At 39.1% G+C, this 23,278-nt stretch overlaps 1 protein-coding gene across 1 annotated transcript in view; it reads left to right on the forward strand.

Moving 5' to 3' along the window:
- The window catches only part of LOC134789630 (uncharacterized), a 45,603-nt gene that overhangs the window by 17,056 nt on the left and 5,269 nt on the right, over positions 1-23,278 (forward strand). Inside the window, exons 3-13 of the mRNA XM_063760206.1 lie at positions 922-1,073; positions 10,611-10,724; positions 14,223-14,361; positions 14,595-14,710; positions 15,523-15,655; positions 16,254-16,427; positions 16,836-16,966; positions 17,674-17,839; positions 19,483-19,590; positions 20,049-20,157; positions 21,557-21,969. Coding sequence (XP_063616276.1) covers positions 922-1,073; positions 10,611-10,724; positions 14,223-14,361; positions 14,595-14,710; positions 15,523-15,655; positions 16,254-16,427; positions 16,836-16,966; positions 17,674-17,839; positions 19,483-19,590; positions 20,049-20,157; positions 21,557-21,969 — 1,755 coding nt within the window. The remainder of the gene's footprint in view (positions 1-921; positions 1,074-10,610; positions 10,725-14,222; positions 14,362-14,594; positions 14,711-15,522; positions 15,656-16,253; positions 16,428-16,835; positions 16,967-17,673; positions 17,840-19,482; positions 19,591-20,048; positions 20,158-21,556; positions 21,970-23,278) is intronic.

Raw genomic sequence — 23,278 nt, forward strand, 5'->3', positions numbered from 1 at the left:
TTTATTTTGCTTGATGACTTTTTAGTGCCAAATCAATCATGATACACTTTAAAATGAACATGTTAACGTGTTTAGTATACAACTTGAGGGTAAGTAAAAGTACTTACCTATAACGTAATTACGGTAGACTGGATACTGGATTGTTATAAGAAAATTCCGCCATGTGTCGTAAAACGCACGGCCTGGAAACATAGCCTCGACTCCAACCAGTACAAAAATCATCGCTATGTGCGAGAAACTACATATCGGGCGCAAGCGCATCTAATCATTTTTCAATAAACTTGTAGAAAATATCGCTATGTGTCAAGAATGACATAGCGAGCGCACGTCTGTAATTGCTGTTCAAATAAGCTAATGTAGTTATGTGATTTATTCCAGTTAGCGATTATAGGAAGAGCATTCATTGTATAGGCATCACATACCTACATTTGTTAAATCCTTAAATATTGGAATAAGCTCAACGCTGTTTTTGGAGCATATGCGTATGGAAATAAGGTTCAAAATGGCATCAAAACCTAAAAATCGACAAAAATCACATAGCGACTTTTGTAGGCACAGCGACGAAAAGCAGAAATACGTAAACTTCAAACGCCAGTCATGTTCAAACTGGTCGAAAATAAATTTACTAGGGGTTGAAATTGCATAGGAAATAGAGTTGTTAATAAGAAAAAAAATATGACAAGTGGTAGAAATTGCTATATTTCTTATTTTAGACAAAAAACGCGATTTTGTTCATTCACTGGGGGGTGTTCATTCACTGGAGGGTTTACCCTATTAACTCACATTTATAGAAAGGTAATAAAATAAATTCGCGATAGACCCGTCTATAAATGTGAGTTAAGATGGTTATGATATTTAAGGAGGTTCTATACTTCTATTAGGTAACTCAAGAATATAACTTAAATAGCCTATCTTGGCCAGGACGAGCGGGCCCGGGATGATCTGACCATGAAACGCGTGGAGAAGGACGTTGCCCGCCGGCAGGAGATCTTCACCAAATCTGAACGCGCCAGACAACATCTGGAGAAGGTGGCTACGGCGAATGCTGCTGAATGGGCGGAGAAGAAGCGGCTGTAAGTTCACTATAATTATACTTATTCCTTTACAATTTGATACACGTAGCACGACGGTTAGATATTTTTGGCTGAATAACAGTACGCTTTAGAAGAGGCAGGGACTATGCCATAATTCACTTTTTCATATAATACTCGTAGCTGGCAAAAAAATTCAGACGCAGTCAGACAATGTTAATTTCTTCATGTAGATTATATGTATAGAAATATTTTCACATTAGCGGAGTAAACCTTAAAGAAATGACGTAAATTTATGTACCTACTGATACGAATATCATAATTGAAGCGCAATCTAGGTATATTTAATATCATAGGCGAAACGTTAAGACTGGTCAGGTGGTCACCGTCTGGTGGATCTACCCAGGTCTCGCTGGGGACACAAATGTGAAGTTAGATCCAAACCAGTAACTGACGTGAAGTTGCTCAAGATCGGGACACGTAGAGAGCTCACGTTTCAGAGGCATAAACCCTGGGTCGCTGAGCCACTGAAATTAGTTATTGGCATTGACTTTTATATAAACAAGAACGCTGATTTTAAACAAGCAACGAAATTATAAAGCTAATCCAAACACCTAACACAAACATCATTAGAATTGGACACATTCGTGAAAGTTTGCAACAATCCCTACACGGTCCGGTATTACCTAAAACTATCCCCAGCGAGCGATCCAACTAAAACTTCTCATCCGAATGTGAGTGCTGGCATGATGAGAGTTGAGGTGAATGAGAAATATGGAGTACTCACTACAAAAAAAGTTATTCGATCAACGAATGAGTGAATGTGATTTAATTGCAATATATATATTAGCCAAATACATTAACAGCATCCCTAATATAACTAAAGTTGGTCTTGGCGGTGTATAGGCACGACTATCTTACGGCGTTCTAGATAGGTATTCGAATAGGATTACTATCAACTGATTTTGAGATATGAGTTTGACAAGTTTTTAGATTTTAAACTGGCAAGTATTTTATACAACTTTAATTTAAATTTAGCATTAGTACTTACTTACTTACTTATATTTCGATGACAATACCTTATAGTACTAACAATCCAATCGGACTATGTAGGTCATTAAAAAACTCTCAATTTTAACGTCGTCGTAACAAATTCAAGTCGAATTTCCCTCGTTAAAATTATCGATAATTAATTTTTAATTATGCAAAAGAACTTTATGGTTTTTTTTGTAGATAAAAATGATAACAGAAGCTTGTACTTCACAGAAATGTAAATGCTGTATGTATATTTCATGAATAAAGATTTATTATATGTACATCTGCTACGAATAAATGTTTCCGCCTGAAAACAAGCTTAACATTCCTAACGAAGCGCGAACGTGAGCCCACAACAGACTGATTAATGTCTACGCTTTACTTCCATTTAGTTCCCACGCAAGCCTCCCGTGTATCTAACTGCCCTGGCTACTAATCCAAACTAATTGCTATACGATTTTCAATCCCTATCTTTAAAAAAATAGAGTCCTATATACTGGTAATATTGACCTGTCGCAAGGCTCTATTCTAGGTCCCATAACTTTCCATTTACTGGCAATTAGTAATTTAGTTGGCCTTTATAAATATTTCTTTGCTGAAATTGCTTTTCCCAATTCGCTTTCAAGTGGGTGTTGGTATTTTTAATGCGTAGCTCCTTTAATTAGAAATTATCGTCGCCATTTTTTCGACACTTGTTTTTTTGGCGTAATTAAGCTAATTAAGTTCTAAATCTGCCTCTTAAAACTCTCTTATTTTAGGTTAATGAGTCTTAATAATATTTTAACACAAAAGTTTGCTTTATTTGTTTTCCCTAATTATGTTTAGTGAAACCTTGCTAAATGGTTTTAATTCATCAACCGTTATGGAAGATGCTAGAAAAAGTTTTTATACTGCTTTTTTAAGCTAGCATAAAATGACTGCGTGATTGAGACTTATGCTGTCTTTCCACTGAGACGGAGATGAGCTGTCTTTTCTTTAAAGCGGAGATATGAGATGAGACGTGAGAGATTCAACCAACAGTTGTAATCCAGCGGAGCGGAGAAGAGAACCAATGCTACCGGTTGTTTCTCAAACGTGTCCGCCATTATCCAACTCAGTAGAAAGTCAGCTTTTGTCTGGCAGATGACCACTTTCCTATATGTGGATGATACTGACAGACAAAACACAGCCTAAACATGGGTACAAATTGAACGTGAACGATGAAGGAACACTGACATTTTGAACCTTTCTTCAAATGCTATACTTAAAGCTGCATTAAGAATACAGTTTTTTTGAAATAATATAATACCCCGAAGAGGGTGAAAAAAAGGTTCACAAATTTCAATCTAGCCTTTTTGTCTTTTTTAACATGGTGGTTAGGTACTTTAAGAATTTTCAAGCCAAAACAAACAACCAACAACAACCTATTACGCTAATCTAAATGAAATCCTGAACAAAGCCCTAATCCATATCATAATTTATATCTGGTTTATTTCTCGATTAGTCCTTTATTCTTAAAGTTGGTGAAATTTCTCTGATAATTGTATTAGTTATCCCAACTAATTACGTCTAGGTTTCCAGACTCTTATTAAATAAGTTTGTGAGACAGATGATATTAATGATAAGACATTCTTCATTACCTGAAAGTAATGGATCGTAAATTTTACACCATCACTTTGACTCAGAAGCCAATTCGAACGGCCACTGACATCAGTACGGTTACCATCAGTTTGTCACTGACGTAAACGCCGTCGAGAACGTAATTTACTTTCTATACATCCCGTTTGCACTAATATGCGAGTGCGAGCGAGATGTATAGAAAGTAAATTACGTTCTCGACGGCGTTTATGTCAGTGACAAACTGATGGTAACCGTACAGAATGATGTCTAAATGATGTCGATGATGTGTGAGACACTCGCGCCAAAGTTCATGTGGTTCGATTGGTAGGACAAAGGCAGTAGGACCACGTGGCCAGAGCGGAACGAACAAGTACCTAATACGAGCGAAATTCACTATAATTAAAGAAATTATTTAGATATTATTCGTACACACGTTCGAATTGACCTGTCGATGTCGAATGTCTAGCATGAAATAGGTCTATAAAACTGCGTATCTGTAGTCATATAACCTTATACAGTCGACTTCAAAGATATGTTTACACTTTTGGACCTTAGGTACTCCTTTGTAATAAGGCAAAAAATGTAAACATCTTTGACGTCGACCTTGTATAAGCGTTTGAAACTGCGATAAAAAAATCCAAAGGAAAAATATAAGTCTACCTATTGTATTGGAGTTTCGTAATATATTCATTTATTTAAAACGATTTGTGTAGTGTTTGAAAAGTAAGTTGAAATGAAAGTTCAAGCTGCTTTTCACCTGCCAATTATCTCGGGTGCAAAAAGAATCGGTCGAACCAAATACGGGGTGGCCGGCGTGTGTGGGGTGCGGGAGCCAAGGGCAACGAACAATTGGCCGGAGATCTCCGGCCTGGGTAGACGACAGGTTAAGTTGTATAAAATTATCTGATTGTTGATAATGAGAATTGAGAGTAAAATTCTTACGCGACACATTTAGACAAATCCTGTAACATGAGAAAGAATGTTAAGAAAGAGAGAGTAAAGCAGAGCTTTATACCTTTTTAATTTTAGGATTTTTTCTTACTTGTACGGGGCTACGCGCATTTTTGTCTTTGCTAATACGTTCCAAGAATAGCTCATAACGGGGACATGTATGAGCTCATAGCTTCATACAATAGCAGTAGTTTTAATTTTAGTAAAAAATAGCTAGTGATATAGCCGGGGGATTTGACTAGCAACATTTTTATCAGAAGTATGCTTTTAAGTTATTTTTAATCTTCCGTCGCAAGTTTCACGCGGAGGCGTGCCATATCTTTTGTTCCTTTCTAATTTCCTGGTTTTACGCCCTCTTAATTTCCTTTTCCGAAGATAAATCTCAGGTCCAGTGCTCAAGACATTCCATTACCAAAGTCAATTATTTTCCCTTCAGCTCCAGTATAAGAAACTTTATAATAAACCACAGCACTCTTGTAAAATCTAATAATGTTGAAGCAAACAGCAATCCCGAAACAATCGAGTTAGGAACACATTCCATGTTACACGTTTGATTATCAGTCTTATACCTTTGTGATAAGGTTCGGAGTTGGTTTAGGGTGTTGTGTATGGAGCTCGCAATAAGGGTACCATCGGCAACGTAGATTGATTCTAGTGTAGACTTAGATAGAACAGCTATAGATCGTCATATTTCATATGGTTTGAGTGTTATTGAGTGTAAGTTGAGAATTGAAATATATGGAGCTCGCTTTGTGAAAGCTGGTAGCTTTGTATTTCAAGCGGAGGTTTACTTATTGGAACGTATTTATTGAATCGTGTGTAATTTTTTGAAGGTCAGTGTTTTTAATAATTTTATTATAATACTATTGCTTAGCTATTCCGGTAATATAATGCGCTAGTCAATTTCTGCACAAACACATCTCTATTCCCACCAATATTGACTGATTTAATTTGCTAGATCAGAGTACTTTGTAATATCTAATATATATGTAATGACTTGAGTCCTCATCAGAAAACTCTTTACTTTATAAAAAGTTCAAAATGCTATTGTCTTCATGTGATATTATTGTGTAAGATTCGATACTTACACAAATCATACAAGAACGTCTATTTTTTACTGTTATTTGCCCAGATAAAACATACAAAATTGCTGACGGAGCGTTTTAGGAGCAGAAAAAACTTCCATAAAAGACTCGACTATCGTAAAAACCGGACAAGTGCGAGTCGGACTCGCCCACCGAGGGTTCCGTACTTTTTAATATTTGTTGTTATAGCGGCAACAGAAATACACCATCTGTGAAAATTTCAACTGCCTAGCTATCACGGTTCATGAGATACAGCCTGGTGACAGACGGACGGACGGACGGACGGACAGCGGAGTCTTAGTAATAGGGTCCCGTTTTTACCCTTTGGGTACGGAACCCTAAAAACGAGTCGAGTTCTTCAAAGGACTCGAATTCTTAATAACACTAATTCCAATATATATTTTTATTTTTGTATGGCGTTTGTCGATAAACGGTTGTCACCTTGGCTAAGGCCCCTCCGCATGTCTACTTTTCTTTAAAGCGATAAGCAATATCGGAAGCCATTAGGTACAAATATGAGTGATCTGGCACATCTGTGATGCAATTAGCCGAGATTGGAGCTAGGAACGTAATTGTTCCAATTTCCATGTTCCCGGGATTATACCGTCCGCACTGTTAAGTGTTAACTGACAATCCTTAAACCTTATTCCAAAGACATAAGATCCATTCTTGGTTAGTTAAGAATGCCCACACTGTTAACTGCATTGACGTATTATATCTATGGACTGGCCTTACGGGCACTAAAAATGGTACTAGTTCAGGGGTGTGACTCGCCAATTCGAGCCAATCGCGCAGCCTAACGCAGCTAAGTTGCGACCAATCGCGCGCGTGATGCGAACTCATCAACCAATCGCGTGCGTGATGCGCTCATCAACCAATCGCATTGTAGCGGTGTCACACCGCTGTACTGGCCCCATTCTTATTGCCCGTAAGGCCAGTCCTGAGATTTTATAAGTCAATGGTTAACTGTCCATCGGTGGACCTTATGCCTTATGTAATAAGGTCCACTGATGGACAGTTAAGAGTGTTGCAGTTTGTACGAGGTACTACGGTCCACCAGAAGCGATCGGTTTTTGATATCAATTGAATTTAAACATCACACGCATTATTTGCTCGAAGAAATGTCACTTTTTACACTAAAATATCATATCCATTACAAGTGAAAATCAAATTCATGGCCTGTTAATACAATCAGAATACGGCTCCTGATACTTCTTGCAAGCGATACCAGGCGTGGCTCACTCCGCGGTTTCGTCGCGTCGCTACAAGTACATGCGGCCCACAACAATTTTGGTGTCTAGCCATAGTAGTTACCGCGCATCGCTACGGAACGGACGCGTGCTCGCGCTTGCGCAACCTTGCGGTCGTATCTGTCGTAAATGTCGTAATAGACGCGTTTTGTTAGGAGTGAACCTTCTGTACCCATTACTATTATTTATTCTGTGCCTCCGCTACGATTCTCCTTCGGTCAATCTGTCGTAATAGACGCGTTTTGTTAGAGAGTGAACCTTCTGTACCTAGTACTATTACTTATTTATTCTGTGGCGATACTAAATATAAGCTTTAAACGCAAGCTACGCGCTACGCCGTAGCCTCGTAGCAGGCTTAATTGCTTGATGAATGTAACCCTATCACTGCGTCTAAATGGTTATCTAAAACATTGCCAAAAATTATAGTGCCAAATGTCATGCCGCAACCAATTAATCGCAAAATTTTATTTTACCGAATGGTCAAGTGGCAACTCAACACAATAATTTGTATTATACTTAACTCCAACATAACAGTTAGACCACGAGTTTGACACTGACATATTCGTTAACGTCTGCAAGACTTACTCTCTATACATCACGCTCTCTAGAAAGTAAGTTACGCAGACGCTAGCGAATATGTCAGTGTCAAACTCGTGGTAGGACTATCTGTACACAATCAATCGTTAGATACGCTAAGTAGCCGTTGTTGTGTGACATTAATTTGCGAAACCGTCCATTTCACAAAGTTCCCAGACGCTTTCCCAAAACATCCATTAGCTGTTTGTTCAACTGAATTATTTATAAGTACTTTTACACAAGGATTTTATGTTGTTTTATGGCTTAGAGGATGTAACCAACGGAGACGCCATGTCTACAATTTTCGGTACAAAATCGTCTGCCGTTTTTGCGGGGGAGGGGCACATCAAATGTATACGTAACGTAAACATAGCCATGTCAGATAAACGTCAGTCCATACATGTGGTTGACATGTGGTTGACCATTGGCCGCCTATTTTCGACAGAGGGGAACGCCTGTTAATGACCACTCCGTTTGGTTATATTCTCTAAGTTTTATGGAGATAGATGTAGCGAATAATCCTGTATTTTAGGTTAATTCGGCAAATACGATTATATTAGAGAGCTCTTGATGTACTTACCCATAGATTTATAAGGCATAGATTCCTAGTTCGTACACCCCCAGTGAAGCCATTTCAAGTGCGACGTCACGTCACACTCGCATCATTGTATTCGAACGGCCCTCGCAGTACTCAAAGTCAAATCGGTGTGTGTACACCTCCCGTTTAAAAATCAAAAACTACAGGAAAGATGGTTGTTTGTACAGTGAATGGGTGTCACAACACATCATATAATAAATACAAACCGCTTAATATTACATTTCACGCGTAAGTATCGAGTTTAATGTGATATTTTTACATAATCGTAAATACAAAAATCCAAATTTTCGTCAGCCGCCATTTCTTCTAAATGTTGCCAGTGTAGTGAATATTTTTTCCTCCAAATGGGACATGACGTCTACATTCTAAAATAAATACGCTCCATTAAATTTCATTGTATAATTATAGAAAATTATAATTAAGTTAATTATTTAGGTAAGTATTTACTTTTTTCTTATTTTTATTTTGTGTCATGTTCGTTTCAGTTTTCTGACTGATCTACTTCTGTCTGCGAGATGGAAGGAAAAAAATAGACTAAATCGGAATGACGCAATATGGAAACATTGGAAACGGACTAAACACAGTCGAATATGCTCTGTCCTATTTAAATTTATTCTTATTATTTTATGCACATTTGTTAAATAAATAAAAATAGTAAAAACTTATCAGCTATTTATTTAATCCTTATTTCACAAAGTACAGAAATGCAACAAATCCCAAAATAAACAAAAAGCCTTTGCTACAAAATCGAATCTACACACTTCCAAATTATTAATAACCAAGTGTGATGTTGTTAAAATTCCCCTACTTTGAGAGAAGTAAATGAATACTGGCAACATATTTTGTATGTATGTGTGTGTTTGCTGAGCGTAAAACACGAGCGTTCCACGCACACATCGATCGTGTTTCGGCTTCACTTTTGGCAGGTTAGCCGTATGGAGACTATCCGTCTATGCGTTATTAGTTTAAGTACTTACCTACTCATAAATTATCGTATTTGAAATTTAATTTTACGTAGAGGTTGAATTAAAATGGATTCTATTTTGCGTTTATTGCGGCCCAGCGCCTTCAGTACCTTGTATCCATAGACTAGGAATCCTCTAGACGGAGTTTTGAGCAATTATTTCATGCAACCGATGCTGCCAAAAATGCGGGGGTGCGCGGGACGAGGTGAGCGAAATCCCGTGCCGTGATTGGTCCGTTCAAATGACGAACGAGTTCACAGACGTCACACAAAGACACTTTCGACTCGAACATGGAGTAAAATTACCGTATGCGTGGCAGAGGGGGTAACGCGACTATGCTAAGTCTGGAGGATGTTTTGTCTGTGCTTGTATCCTTTAAAATTCGTTTGGGAGCTGAAATCAATCAAATATACCAATCAATTTAGTTTTTCTTATGTAAAGAATGTGTTTGGAACTACAATGTTGTTAATAATACTATAGTAACTACAGCATGTGTAACTTGGTCTAATCGTCAAAGAAGCAGAAACATTATAACCACTACATATATGACCCCATTCGGTTTCCATGTTTCATACTTATTACGCTATCCTGTTCTTCGATGCATGCCTTTAAATTGACTTAGGTTGGTAGGTATTCTACCTGTCCAATATTTCTTTGTCCAATGTGCATTGCGTCTCACTCTCTAAGTAAGCAAAATGTGAGACGCAAATATACATTGGGCAAAGAAATTGGATAGGTGGAATACCACCCTTACTGACTTAAAATCGTATGTCCTCAAGGTTTAATTTTTTTTTTTATTTATTTAAAAAAATATACTTATGTCTATTGTCTTGGTATACAAAAGTTTCGCCAAACTGCTTGGTATACAAAAATACTATTCTAAGTTTAAATTAACTCTAAATTTGTTACCATGCATATATCCATAATTCAACAAGACCGGTATGTAACACTGTAGGTACGGTCAGCATGCGTACCTACTTCACCTCACGACAACATTGACCCTGAGCCTTATTATTATGATGTTAGTTTTATTATTGTACTAGGCCGCTCTCGTGAGGTGAAATATTCACCCAAGGTTACTGCAAAATTGCAATAATACAAATGAACACTAGTTAATCTATACATATATACTATGGATTTATATTATCTAAAAATATTGATTTGAGTTTATGTGTATAAAAATATTGATTGATTGATTGAGTGGGACAGAGGGTGTCCACAGTGTGCCGCCATCTCGTACCGTCTTGGGCTATGTGCTTAGCATTGTCAGTAACATTGTCAGGTGTCACACACGAATTCGAGCCAATCGTGCAGTCTAACGCAACTAGTTGCGACCAATCGCGCATGATGCGAACTCATCAACCAATCGCGTTGTAGCGGTGGCACGCCGCTGTACTGGCCCCATTCTTATTGCCCGTCCTTAGGTATTATGTCAATGGTGCTTGGCGTTGGGCCATGATTGCCCGATTGCCGTCAACTTTAAATAATTACAGAAAAATAATTGTTTTAATGAATTACAGAGCAAAGGAACAAGAACTAAAGATCCAAATGCGCATGAACTACCTGCAAGAATACAACGAGCGCATGCGGCAAGAGCGAGCGAAGCGCGTGCACGAAAAGGAGAACCGTATCAAGTTGGTATTGGTTTATTTTGTATTTTTAGCAGTACCAAAATAATGGAATTTAAGGTCGATGTGGAGAAGACCAGCATATACAATTATTTAGTTGCGAAGACCGTTTTAATGCAAAAAAAACTTTTTAATACAGTTGCTCACAAAGTGCTACTTTACGTAGCTGTTTAGCGTGCGGAAAGTTGGTTATGTCGAACTAGTGCTTTTTACTTTTCCAATTTTTTTAAATTTATACTTGTTCCAATTCACGACTACTTATTGAGGAGTGTTAATATTAGTTTCCTTTAAACGTCGTAATCAGCATAAAAACCTACTGTTAATGTAAGAATATGAAAAATATACATGTTTCATATTTTAATACTTACCTCTTCATCATTATAACACGTTTATTTTTTAATATTGAATATTGAAAATTCCGTTCTTAATAAGGTGTCTGAATGGAACGGAATAGCTGCCAAACGCCCATAGATATAATATACTTAAAGACGACGTCTAAGCGAGCTGTCACTGTTACCACTTTTGTTTAGTGTACGATTAACAATGTTTTACTTATTTTTTCGCAACTGTATTAAAAAACGTCGTTCGATACACGTGCGGAAATGTCATTCTTCACTCGTCCCGAGTCTTCCCACTCGCCTGCGGCTCGTGGCAAGATATCTCGGTACTCGTGAAGTAATGACATACCTTCCGCACTAGCATCGAATTGTACTATTGTACGTTCCTAACACGCAAAGGAATAGTTTCGCTCCTTCTGCTCTACCGACCTTCTGTAAGTCAAGTAATTATGAAATGAAATGAAAATGTTTATTTACAGTACATATGGCCCTATTTTTCCGCACTAGTGCGTAAAATAGCACTTATCGTGCGATGTCAAAAGTTTAAAGGGCCATATGTACTGTAAAACGTTGTACGATACACGTGCGAATAGGTAATTCGCAACTCGTGTCGATTTAAAACACTCCCTTTGGTCGTGTTTTAATTTATCGCCACTCGTTTTGAATATCCTCTTTTCCGCACTTGTATCGTAAGTAACTATTTCAGGCAACTATTGGCCCATAGATAAATACCTTAAAACAAGCATACATATTACTACAAAATATATCTTAAAAACTAAAAACACACAATTATGGCTGCGATGCAGTTCGCAACCCGCAGTGTCAGGGAGCCGGCCGCGGAGCCGCCGGAACTTGACACCCTTCGGCCAAAACTCCTCCTTGGTGAAGGTCGCTAGATGTTCAGTCGGAACGCTCAGCACAAAAGAATTAAAATTCACACTGTGTCGAGATTCCAACTTCACGACCCTCAGGATGAATCTGGACCTGACTTGTACATACTTTACGATCTCCTCGACCTTCGTAAGGTAGTGTAATCGGGACACATACAGCAGCGTCGTCGGCGGTAATAATGTGTACAAACTCAAGAGTTAGAAGCGACGGAAGAGGTTGTAGATGGTCTTATCTGATAGACGGTCTTACACATATTGGCGTTATGTCTAACAAAATAGTCTGGTAGTACGGCTCTTTTGCCTAAGAAATTTTAAAAGTATAGCCCCATCTGGGAGAAAGCAAGAAATGCACGCGTGTAGTTTTTCAGTTTTTCTAATAATAATTAATAACTACTAAGTTACATAACGCATGCATATATTTTTTACAGTACATATTATGTCAGTGTTGGGCATTCAAGAATAAAATCATTATTTGAAAAAGAATTTGTCGGAATAAAATCATCTCGATTTTATTCCCGTCAAAAATATTCAAATAATTTTGGTCGGGAATAATTCGTATGAGAAAAAATTGAATGAGAATAACATATTCTTAATCAAATAAATATAATCATGATTTTTATTCGAAATAATATTCCACGAATAAAAATGTGGTCTGGGTACCGTATAGGTACTAATTACGTATAGTTAGGTAGATGTAATAGTAGTTAGTTTCTTGTCTAATTCATACCCATTTTATGGAATAAAATCTTACAAATTGACTGTCGCATAGTTTCAGTAACCGTATTATTATTAATTTACTAACCAAATCATTATGTTAAATTTAGCTGGTCTAGGGGCCTAGCCAAGATGCCAATCGCTTGCGCTCCGACAACGAAGCGCTTTCTGTCTCTATCACTCTTACATATTAGTGCGATAGAGAGCCAGAGATAGCGTTTTGTTGTCGTAGCGCAAACCATTGGCATGTTGGCTACGCACTCAAGGTGCCTAGCCAAGATGCCATTTTTTGTTTTTAATGTAATAACCAAATCATTAGGTAAATTTAGCTGTTCTGGGGGCCTAGCCAACATGCCAATCGCTTGCGCTCCGACAACGAAGTGCTTTCTGTCTCTATCACTCTTACATATTAGTGCGAGAGAGACAGAGATAGCGTTTTGTTGTCGTAGCACAAACCATTGGCATGTTGGCTACGAACCCAAGGTGCCTAGCCAAGATGACAATTATTGTTTTTGATTTAATAACCAAATCATTAGGTAAATTTAGCAGTTCTGGGGGCCTAGCCAACATGCCAATCGCTTGTGCTCCAACAACGAAGCACTTCCTGTCTCTATCACTCTTACATATTAGTGGGATAGAGAGACAGAGATAGCGTTTCGTTGTCGTAGCGCAAACGTTTGGCATGTTGGCTACGCACCTAAGGTGCCTAGCCAAGATGAAAAATTGCCATCTTGGCTAGGCACCTTGAGTGCGTAGCCAACATGCCGATCGTTTGCGCTGCGATAACGAAACGCTATCTGTCTCTCTATCGCACTGATATGTAAGAGTGATAGAGAGAGACTATACCTACGCAACTCCACGGAGCGTTAACGTTTGGCATATTGGCTAAGCATAGAACAGAATAGAACTAGATAGTGTATAGCGGAACTCTTCAATGTGTACTGTACCTAAACTAAAGTAACAAATATCAATTCAATCCGACTTTTAAATAGAAGGGTGAAAATCAACTTACAAAAATAAATATAACCGATTGTACTACAAACATTAACTTAATTCTAAATAACATTTTAATTGAATAAAACCTTATTTAGAATAGTCCTACTTCTAGAATAATTATTCTGTTTTTTATTCCGCATTTAAAATAAAAGTCACATGATTTATTCACCTTAATTTTATTCTAAAATAACTAGTGCAAGAATTATTCTAATTCAACTCGATTTGAATAAGAATAAAATTTCTGTTTTTATTCTTATTCTTATTCAAGTTAATTTTTGCCCAACTCTGGACTACATATGGTCCTACTTTCCCGCACTAGTACGGGAAAGAGCACTTTCCATGCGTATGTCACAAGTTTTAAGGGCCATATGTACCTACTGTAAAACGTTGTACGATACACGTGTGAATAGGTAATTCGCTACTTATGTCGATTTAAAACACTCCCTTCCGTCGTGTTTTAATTTATCGACCCTCGTTTCGAATTTCCTCTTTTCGGCACTTGTATCTGTATATAACTATTTTAAAGATTGTTTCTTCATACTATAGAAAGCTAACGCTTAAAACAGGCAGCGGGTAGAGGCAGCGGCTGAACTGGAACTGAAGAGGAAGATCACCATGGTGCGGCAGTGGAGGACCAACGAGAAAAATCGCCTGCGGCGCCAGAGACAGGAGCGGGAGGCGAGGATCAAGTTTGTGGAGAGCGAGGTTCGTTTCCATTTCATCAATGGCTTATTTGAAGGTAGGGAAAACCCAGTTCAGGCCTCTTAAAAGTTTCGTCCGGATCTGACAAATATCCCATTGAAAAGCTTAAAAACATCATTTCTAGAAATGTTGTAAACGTTTTCAGCCCCCAAATGTCCAAACATCATTGCAAATTATTGTCTGTAACTTTTGTAAGCCTTTCTGTTTTAATATTTATCGAGAAATCAATTTGCCAGGCCAACAGAAAGTGGAACGCGCGCGTGCAATCCCAGAACGCTAAGATACAAGAAGAGGCACTGCTTCTCAAGATATACACGGAGGACATGAATGCTGGCACGCAGAGGAGGCTTAAGTAAGGAGCGTGTGTGAACTGTAGGAAGAATGGTAGGGGGTCGCTCCTGGCTCCTTGTTCATCATCATCATGATCTTCCTAGCGCTTTTCCGAGGCGCATTCTGAGTATACATCAATGGGAATCATTGGCTGTCTATTTTAATTTATGAACGCCACGCTTATCATGTGCGGCGCGTCTTCGTGAACCACCGTGAACTTAGTCGGATTATCCGACTAAGATGTCCAATCCGACTCGGATTGGACGAAGGTTGATATTGGGCTGTAGCCGCACGCGTCAATTGCGGTCAAAGGGTTAAAATTTGTAATTTGTATTGTGTTTATTTAACCCTTTACCAGGCTGATATTTCAAAAATGACAATCGAATGTCGGTCTTACTCATCGAAAATAGAGCACATGTTTAATGTGCCGCATATGGGAAGCGGTGGTGGCCGAGTGGATCTGACGTCCGACTTTCAATCCGGAGGTCGTGAGTTCAAATGCTGACTCGCACCAATGAGTTTTTCGGAACTTATATAGGTACGGAATATCATTTGATATTTTACTAGCTTTTTCGGTGAAGGAAAACATCGTGAGGAAACCTGCATACATTCGCGAAGAAATTCAAAGGTGTATGTGAAGTCCCCAACCCGCATTAGGCCAGCGTGGGGACTTTAGCCTAAACCCTCTCGTGCTTGAGACGAGGCCTGTGCCCAGCAGTGGGACGTATAATAGGCTAAATTATATATTTATGTGGGAAATATCCCTTAGCCTGGTAAAGGGTTAATCTTACAGGAGTGGAATAAAGAGTAATGTTATGTTATCTTCGTAATCAGGAAGTCAGAGAAGCACGCTTACAACACTGATCTGCAGCTGCAGTGCATTAGACTGAACAACCTGAAGGAATCGCACGGCAAAAGTGCTAAAGCGGACAAGCTTGTCAGGAAGATGGGCACCGAATTTGAGAAGGTACACTTTGGGCTCAACAACCGCTACATAGACAATCCTATTTCATCAGCTTCTTAACTTATCATTATATTGTCATATTGTTGTTAAGTATACTGTTTTTATTATTTTGCATAAAATCAGGTAACTATGGTCCAGTTATTAACGTTGATTCTTAACGAGCCTTTATGATTTGTACTCGTTACATTTATTTTGGAGCTCAGATACACTAATGCTCTTTCTATATTATGTATATACCTACTCAACATAATTTGAAAAATTTATACTTATTTTACTGGAACATGAATTAAATTCATGTACAAATTTTGTACCATAGTTGTATGTATGTATATATTTTATTGTACCTACATATAAATAAAAACACGAGAAACACAGTCACATAGTGAATTAAATACAACAAAGGCGAACTTATCCCTGTATGGGATTTGTCAGTTGTGAGTCTCCACAATACAAGCCTTACTGTGGGTTTATAATGTTTATTTATTTATTTAAATGTAACAACTATAGATGTGGGTTTCTCGCTTAGTTTCTAAACTATCACGGTCAATTTCAAAAAAACAACTTACACAATAGGTATGATTCCTAATTTACTTTCTTGTAGTCTAAACGCGGCACCAAAGGCATGAGCCCCGAATACGCTCAAGAAGCGGCCATAGAAGCCATGGCCACGGCCATGTCTACATCTGGTGACAATCTGATGAACCTCGGACAGGCGCGAATTCGTATGGACATGGGGGTGGTGCTACCATCAGCGCCAGTCAAGGTTTTGGAGGAGGCAAGTACTCGTATTCATTATCATCACGACCTCCGTTATGATAACTATAATGACCTTTATCATAAATATCATCACCACCACTACCGACATCATTATTATTAAGTATATCGTCGTCAACCAATCAAATTCTTCGATACGTTCACTGGTGTGCGAATGTCAAGTTCCCACAAAAAGATGTGGGAAATCTGGGAGACAGCAGTGCAAAGAAAAGAAAAAGACTAACATAAAAAAGGTTTCTAAATTCCCTATATCCCATGGCCGAGTAAATTACGAAGTAATGCTAATAGGTTGTCAAGAGATATAGCTTAATATCATGTACCTAAGTGTAGAAACAGGTAAAGGCTAATAACAGCAACACACTCTATTTTTGTGATAATATTTTAATATTCCCGACCATGTTGTGTACAGATTCTGAAGACGGTGGTGATGGAGTTCGCCCGCCGCCACACGCACGCGGTCATGCGTGACGTGGAACGCACGGTGCGCGAGCATGCCGCCATCTCGTTCTTCAGAGATTACCGCCCACCACCGAAGAAACGGTAAGAATTTTTGGGTCACTTTTTGTGCGCTGCCATGGACGTGGGATAAATCCCTTGACTTTAATCCCACATCTAGGGTTTGCACGACGGATCTGAAATGTTTGGGAATATCCGCAAATCCGGATAATTTTTATACATTTTGGATCCGTATTGCAAACCCTACTCCCAGCACTTTTATCACTATACTTCATAAAACGAAAGTCCGCGTCTATCGGTTTGTATGTATACTGTATGTTCACGATAAACTCAAAAACTACTGAACGGATTTTCATGCGGTTTTCATCTGTCAATAGAGTGATTCTTGAGAAAGGTTTATGTGTATAATTTGTTAAGATTTTGTGTAACCCGTGCGAAGCCGGGGCGGATCGCTAGTAGGCAGAGGTAACTTTTCTAGCGACAGATCCTCTAGGAGTCTAGAGGACTGATTGCTCTAACCAGGCGCATTGATATTGATGATATTTTCTCTGACAAAACGCGTCTATTACGACAGATATGACCGCTAGGTGGCGCAAGCGCGAGCAGGCGTCCGTTCCGTAGCGGTGCGTGGCAACTACTATGGCTAGTCACCAAAATTGCTGTGGACCGCATGAACTTGTAGCGACGCGACGAAATCGCGGAGTGAGCCACGCCTGTCTATACTTACTTCCCTGAATAACTACCTCAGAGGCATAGCGACATATACAAATATTACTTTTTTTTTCCCTTAGCGGTTCCAAGGAGCCACGCTGGCGCGCTCTGACCGAGGAGCTGGCCAAACACCAAAAGAGCCAGAGTGAAGCATCCATACAGTTCGGGAAGGTCACGGTCATCCCGCCGGATGGCACGACCGAGCAGGACTTGAAGAGTGCGCGCCACAGAACTCCTACACCAATGGTAGGGATAATACCAGAGCACACAGTCGCTGTGGCCGAAATCGGTCACGAGAGCATCATCAATACGTGGATTATCAGTTAACAATATCGACAAAGCTTACAAAGCTATAAGCTGACCCTTATTTACTTAATCAGGAACAACAAGACTTGGGAATTATGGGCGATTGTGCACTACAATGAATTTTACTGTCCGGCAGTCTGAGTTTCATGGTCCGATATGGCATGAAAAAAACGGATGATTGGCTTGTGCACTTCTCCGTCTTTTTACTCGCAGGTGCGGCGCAGTGGCATGAAAAAAACGGATCATTGGCTTGTGCACTTGTCCGTCTTTTTACTCGCAGGTGCGGCGCAGTGGCATGAAACACACACACCCCCCCTAGCCCGCCCCCGCCCGGCCAAGCCATGAATAATACTAATTCCAGACGCAGTTCACAAGCATAAACACGTTTTTCATAGCTGTCATCGCGGACCGCAAAAAAACTGTCCGGAATGGGGAAAAGTAAAATGTCGGACGGTAAAATTACGTCTAGTGCACAAGCTACTATATGCATTTAATGGCGTGCCATATCGGACCGTAAAAACTCGGACTGCCGGACAGTAAAATTCATTGCAGTGCACAATCGCCCTAAAGTCAGCCGCTACTCCGAGCATCTGCACGGTGGCCAAAAAATAAGTGCATTCCCGTTGCCAGGGAGGTTTTGGGATTATACTGAGCAACTTTTACTATGGGATCAATCCCGAAATCGAGAAAACAAAATTTACCCTCCCTTAGAAAATGGACCAGCCAAAATGTACGAAACAGCTACAACACAACAGAACACAACACAACAGAATAACAGAACAACAGAATTTTTTCGCGATTTCGGGGTTATTCCCATAGTAAAAGTTGCACAGTATAATCCCAAAACCTCCCTGGCAACGGGAAGGCCCTTATTTTTGGCCACCCTGTATAGATCTGCGATACTATAAAATTACCGCATAAATACCTACACTGTTTATTTTCCTTGCAATCGAAGTGAAAAGCAGAGTTAAATCAACCATAAGCACCCTTTTTATCCTCGACTCATCGAGTGTCAGTTCAGATCAATAAGTTGCCTCGGATACAATGGGTTGATATACCTAGTCTCTTATACCTGATATATAATAGGTACCTGCCATTTCACTTTTGTTTAGATGTAGGTACAGCGAGCTGCAATATTGCATGGCCGCTTTTAGATTTATTAGCGGGGGACTAGCTAGTAGCTACACACCACCTTGGGTAATATCAAAGATGTATGTAACTCCGTATAAGATAAATAAAGTCTAAGAAAAAAACGTGCCTCGGAAATCAAGAATAAGTCATTCTCGAATAGATGGCGCCATACCTTTGGCCTATTCTCGGCTAGATGGCATTGACACCGTTTGATATTTAACAATTTTAATACATATCAGTGAAAGAACATGGGTCAGTATGGAACAATAAAAATTCAAAATCATTTATACGTACACATATTTTGATTAATTTATACATTTTCAATTTTATTTTAAGTTTTAATCGTATGTCGATAGATGGCAGTAAATGTACCGCGACTACAAAATTTACTATGGCAATAGCCTTCTATACTATCTATTCTCTTGGGTAATATCATACGTATTTGTTTATAGCCGTCCATGACGAAGTTAGCCGAGCTGACGTTTACTGACAAATTGGAAGATCTCACGGAGCCCGTGGCCATCCCACAGTATCTGCCTGAGCGGCTCAAGTTGTTGGAGGTAATATTCTTTTTATGAAATAGACCGCCAATGAGCAGCTTGATAGGAGAATAAGTTTTTTGTCAAATTTAATATTTTTGATACAAGCTTTTATGACTGATCGTTTCTCTCAACACTCAAGAGGCGACTAGTACTTGAAGCAATTCTAACAAACCCAAACACAATTAGGTTGTGTTATTGTGCCACCTTCTGTGTCCATCATCAGATCAGCTCGATGTATGAACCATACATTATGTGAAGTTTCAGCTTAGTCGGATAATGGGAATATTGGGAATAATGGGAATTCTACACGATTATTGCTTACGAACGCTAGTCCTTTAATTTTTAAATGTTACGATGCAGATTGCCCGAATTTGGTTAAAAATTAATAATACCGCTAGTAAGTGTCACTTAAATAGGATTCTCTTGTTGATCATCATACTAATCTAGGCTTTCTCTAAATGTCTGTTTGTTCGTAGAACGTAAACGCAGCAGCGAAGCTCCTGACCCGCTCGGTGGGACAGATCGTGGACAAACGCATGGACCTAGTCACTGGCAAAGTCACTCTTCTCTTCATGAGGCATCCCAGTAAGTTGTCTAAATATCTGTTTGGTCTTAGAACGTGAACGCAGCAGCGAAACTCCTGACCCACTCGGTGGCACAGATCGTGGACAAACACATGGACCTAGTCACTGTGAGTTGTCTAAATATCTGTTTGGTCTTAGAACGTAAACGCAGCAGCGAAACTCCTGACCCACTCGGTGGCACAGATCGTGGACAAACGCATGGACCTAGTCACTGTAAGCTGTCTAAATATCTGTTTGGTCTTAGAACGTAAACGCAGCAGCGAAACTCCTGACCCACTCGGTGGCACAGATCGTGGACAAACGCATGGACCTAGTCACTGTGAGTTGTCTAAATATCTGTTTGGTCTTAGAACGTAAACGCAGCAGCGAAACTCCTGACCCACTCGGTGGCACAGATCGTGGACAAACGCATGGACCTAGTCACTGTGAGTTGTCTAAATATCTGTTTGGTCTTAGAACGTAAACGCAGCGACGAAGCTGCTCAGCCACTCGGTGGTACAAATCGTGGACAAACGCAGGGATCTCGTCACTGGTAAAGTCACTCTTCTCTTCATGAGGCATCCCAGTAAGTTGTCTGAATGTTTGTTTGGTCTCAGAACGTAAACGCAGCGGAAACATCCTGACCCGCGCGTGGCACAAATGATGTACAGTCACCTGCAATAATATGTTACTCTGCGAAGGCCGCAAAAATATGTGACACGCTCTTATGGCTCTACAAATAAGATCGTGTCAGATATTTTTGCGGCCTTCGAAGAGTAACATATTATTGCAGGTGACTGTACAACGCATGGATCTCGTTGCCAGTTAGTGTATTAATTTAAACTTTTATCTAACTTAACTTAACATTAATTTTAATTTCTTCCTGAAGTAAATAAAATCAATTTTGACAACATTCTAATCGCGTCTTACTACGTACATACTTACGTAATACCTTAGCTGCCGTATTCGAACTTCAAGATATTCACAAGAGACGACACGTACTAGATCCACTCTAGATATACGTTATAGTTTAGATATCAACTAGTTCTCTTTTGCAGCGCAATTAGGGCAACCAATGTCACTTTTACGTTAGATAGAGTAAGATATCTATTAGATGTGAATTGGATCTCTAAGTCATATCCTGTGGAAATCGTTCAAGAGTATCTCCAGAATCGCGCAAATGTCAAATTTGTCAGGTTAGATCTTAAACATATCGTTATCGTATCTTGGTGATGTCTAAAAGATATCTAATACATGTCTATTTCAAAATCCGAATCGGGCCCTAGGTACATATTTTAGCATTGTAACGATGAACTTTGCAGGTGTACACCCATTTATACGTAAAGCCATATAATAAGTAATAACAATGGTAAATCGCGAGTCGTGATCAATCGCAACTGAATCAATCGGTTATTTTTCAGTGGAATGGGGCGAAGCGGTCGAAAGCCTAACCTGCGCCGTGGTAAACAACGGCATATACCTGTCTAACCCTGACGTGCGGCATTGCAGCGAGTTCCTCGCCCAGCGAGTACTCAGCTCGCTGCAGAAGGAGATGAAAGAAGAGAAGAAGAGACTGGTGAGTTACTTGTTTCTTTACAACGGCATATACCTGTCTAACCCTGACGTGCGGCATTGCAGCGAGTTCCTCGCCCAGCGAGTACTCAGCTCGCTGCAGAAGGAGATGAAAGAAAAGAAGAAGAGGCTGGTGAGTTACTTGTTTCTTTACAACGGCATATACCTGTCTAACCCTGACGTGCGGCATTGCAGCGAGTTCCTCGCCCAGCGAGTACTCAGCTCGCTGCAGAAGGAGATGAAAGAAGAGAAGAAGAGACTGGTGAGTTACTTGTTTCTTTGTTACTCTATGCTGGGATACGTATATTTATCTTTCTTGGTAACTTATAAACAAATCGTCGAGGCTCGCTTGCACCAAATACTTAGAGCAATAATAATTATCTTCGGAAAAAAAGTAGGTAAGAAAAAAGTTGACGTACCTATCTTGTATGATACATTGCTAAATAAAGGTATACCTATATGTCTCACTGATGAACACAGAGGGTGTCGGACTATAGGTAACACTTACTTTAATCTAGCCTAATGGAGACATGGACTTTTTTATCTAATAAATAACCTTCCGTACGAGAATCTTAGTACCTAAACATCGTCGCTCTAAAATTTATCATACATTGAGTTTATAACCAAAACATATCTACTTACTCAAAAATGTGTCAATTTTGAAAATCTGTATCAGGCCAGTTGTCACACCAACCTTAAAAAAATTTGGAAAATTGTAATTTGCTAACTTAAACATAAAGTTTCTAACATCTGTTAATATTGACAATTCTATTACGTGGGTCTCAAAGAGCTAATTTGCCTACAAACAATACTTTCTAAAAGCTCTTTCACCTTAATTTTTACATAGAGCGGCCAAACTTTATTCACTTATCTAAAAATACTCGACCGTGGGAGGTTTGCTGAATAAATGATTTGCCCTCCGTTGCTTTTGTTGGCAAACTTGTTACAAAGTCAGAGTTTACTCTGTGGAATATAGATTGTTTGATGTTTGCGAAATGAAGTGCAACTATCGGAGTATCGGCGCAACTAGAGTTAAGGAAATTGTTTCGATTAAGTATATAGGTTAATACTGCACGGTAAACTGGACGCGGTATATATATAGTAGAGCGGTATAATAGTAAAAAAGCAAAAAAAAAATACTTTTTCTCAAAAATGGTCGGCAAAGTCGACTTTGCCGTTTAAAAAATTGGTCGCGAAGCGCGGAGTTTATGGTCAGTCGAAAATTAAAAAGTTATAAACATTGCAGTCTCGATTTTGGGACTGCAATGTTGCATACAAATTCCATTATTTGTCGTGTTCCAAACTTTTTAAAAGTTAAAATGGCCATATCAAATGAAGGCACAGGCCCATTAAACAGCCAAACAGATAATTAGTACTTATAATTATAATGTTGGTACCGCGACTATTTAGCTGTCTCAAATAGGTTGGCGTATTTTCGGCAGAAAAATACACTTTTATTTTTTAATTAAAAAAATAAAAGGCGGCAAAGCTAATTATTTCAATTGATTCTACTTTTTTCTGTGAAAATATATACGTGAGAACGTTGCTTCTGTGAAATATTTCTATTATAT

The sequence above is a fragment of the Cydia splendana genome, chromosome 4 (genome assembly GCF_910591565.1).
Source record: "Cydia splendana chromosome 4, ilCydSple1.2, whole genome shotgun sequence".
Taxonomy (NCBI): domain Eukaryota; kingdom Metazoa; phylum Arthropoda; class Insecta; order Lepidoptera; family Tortricidae; genus Cydia; species Cydia splendana.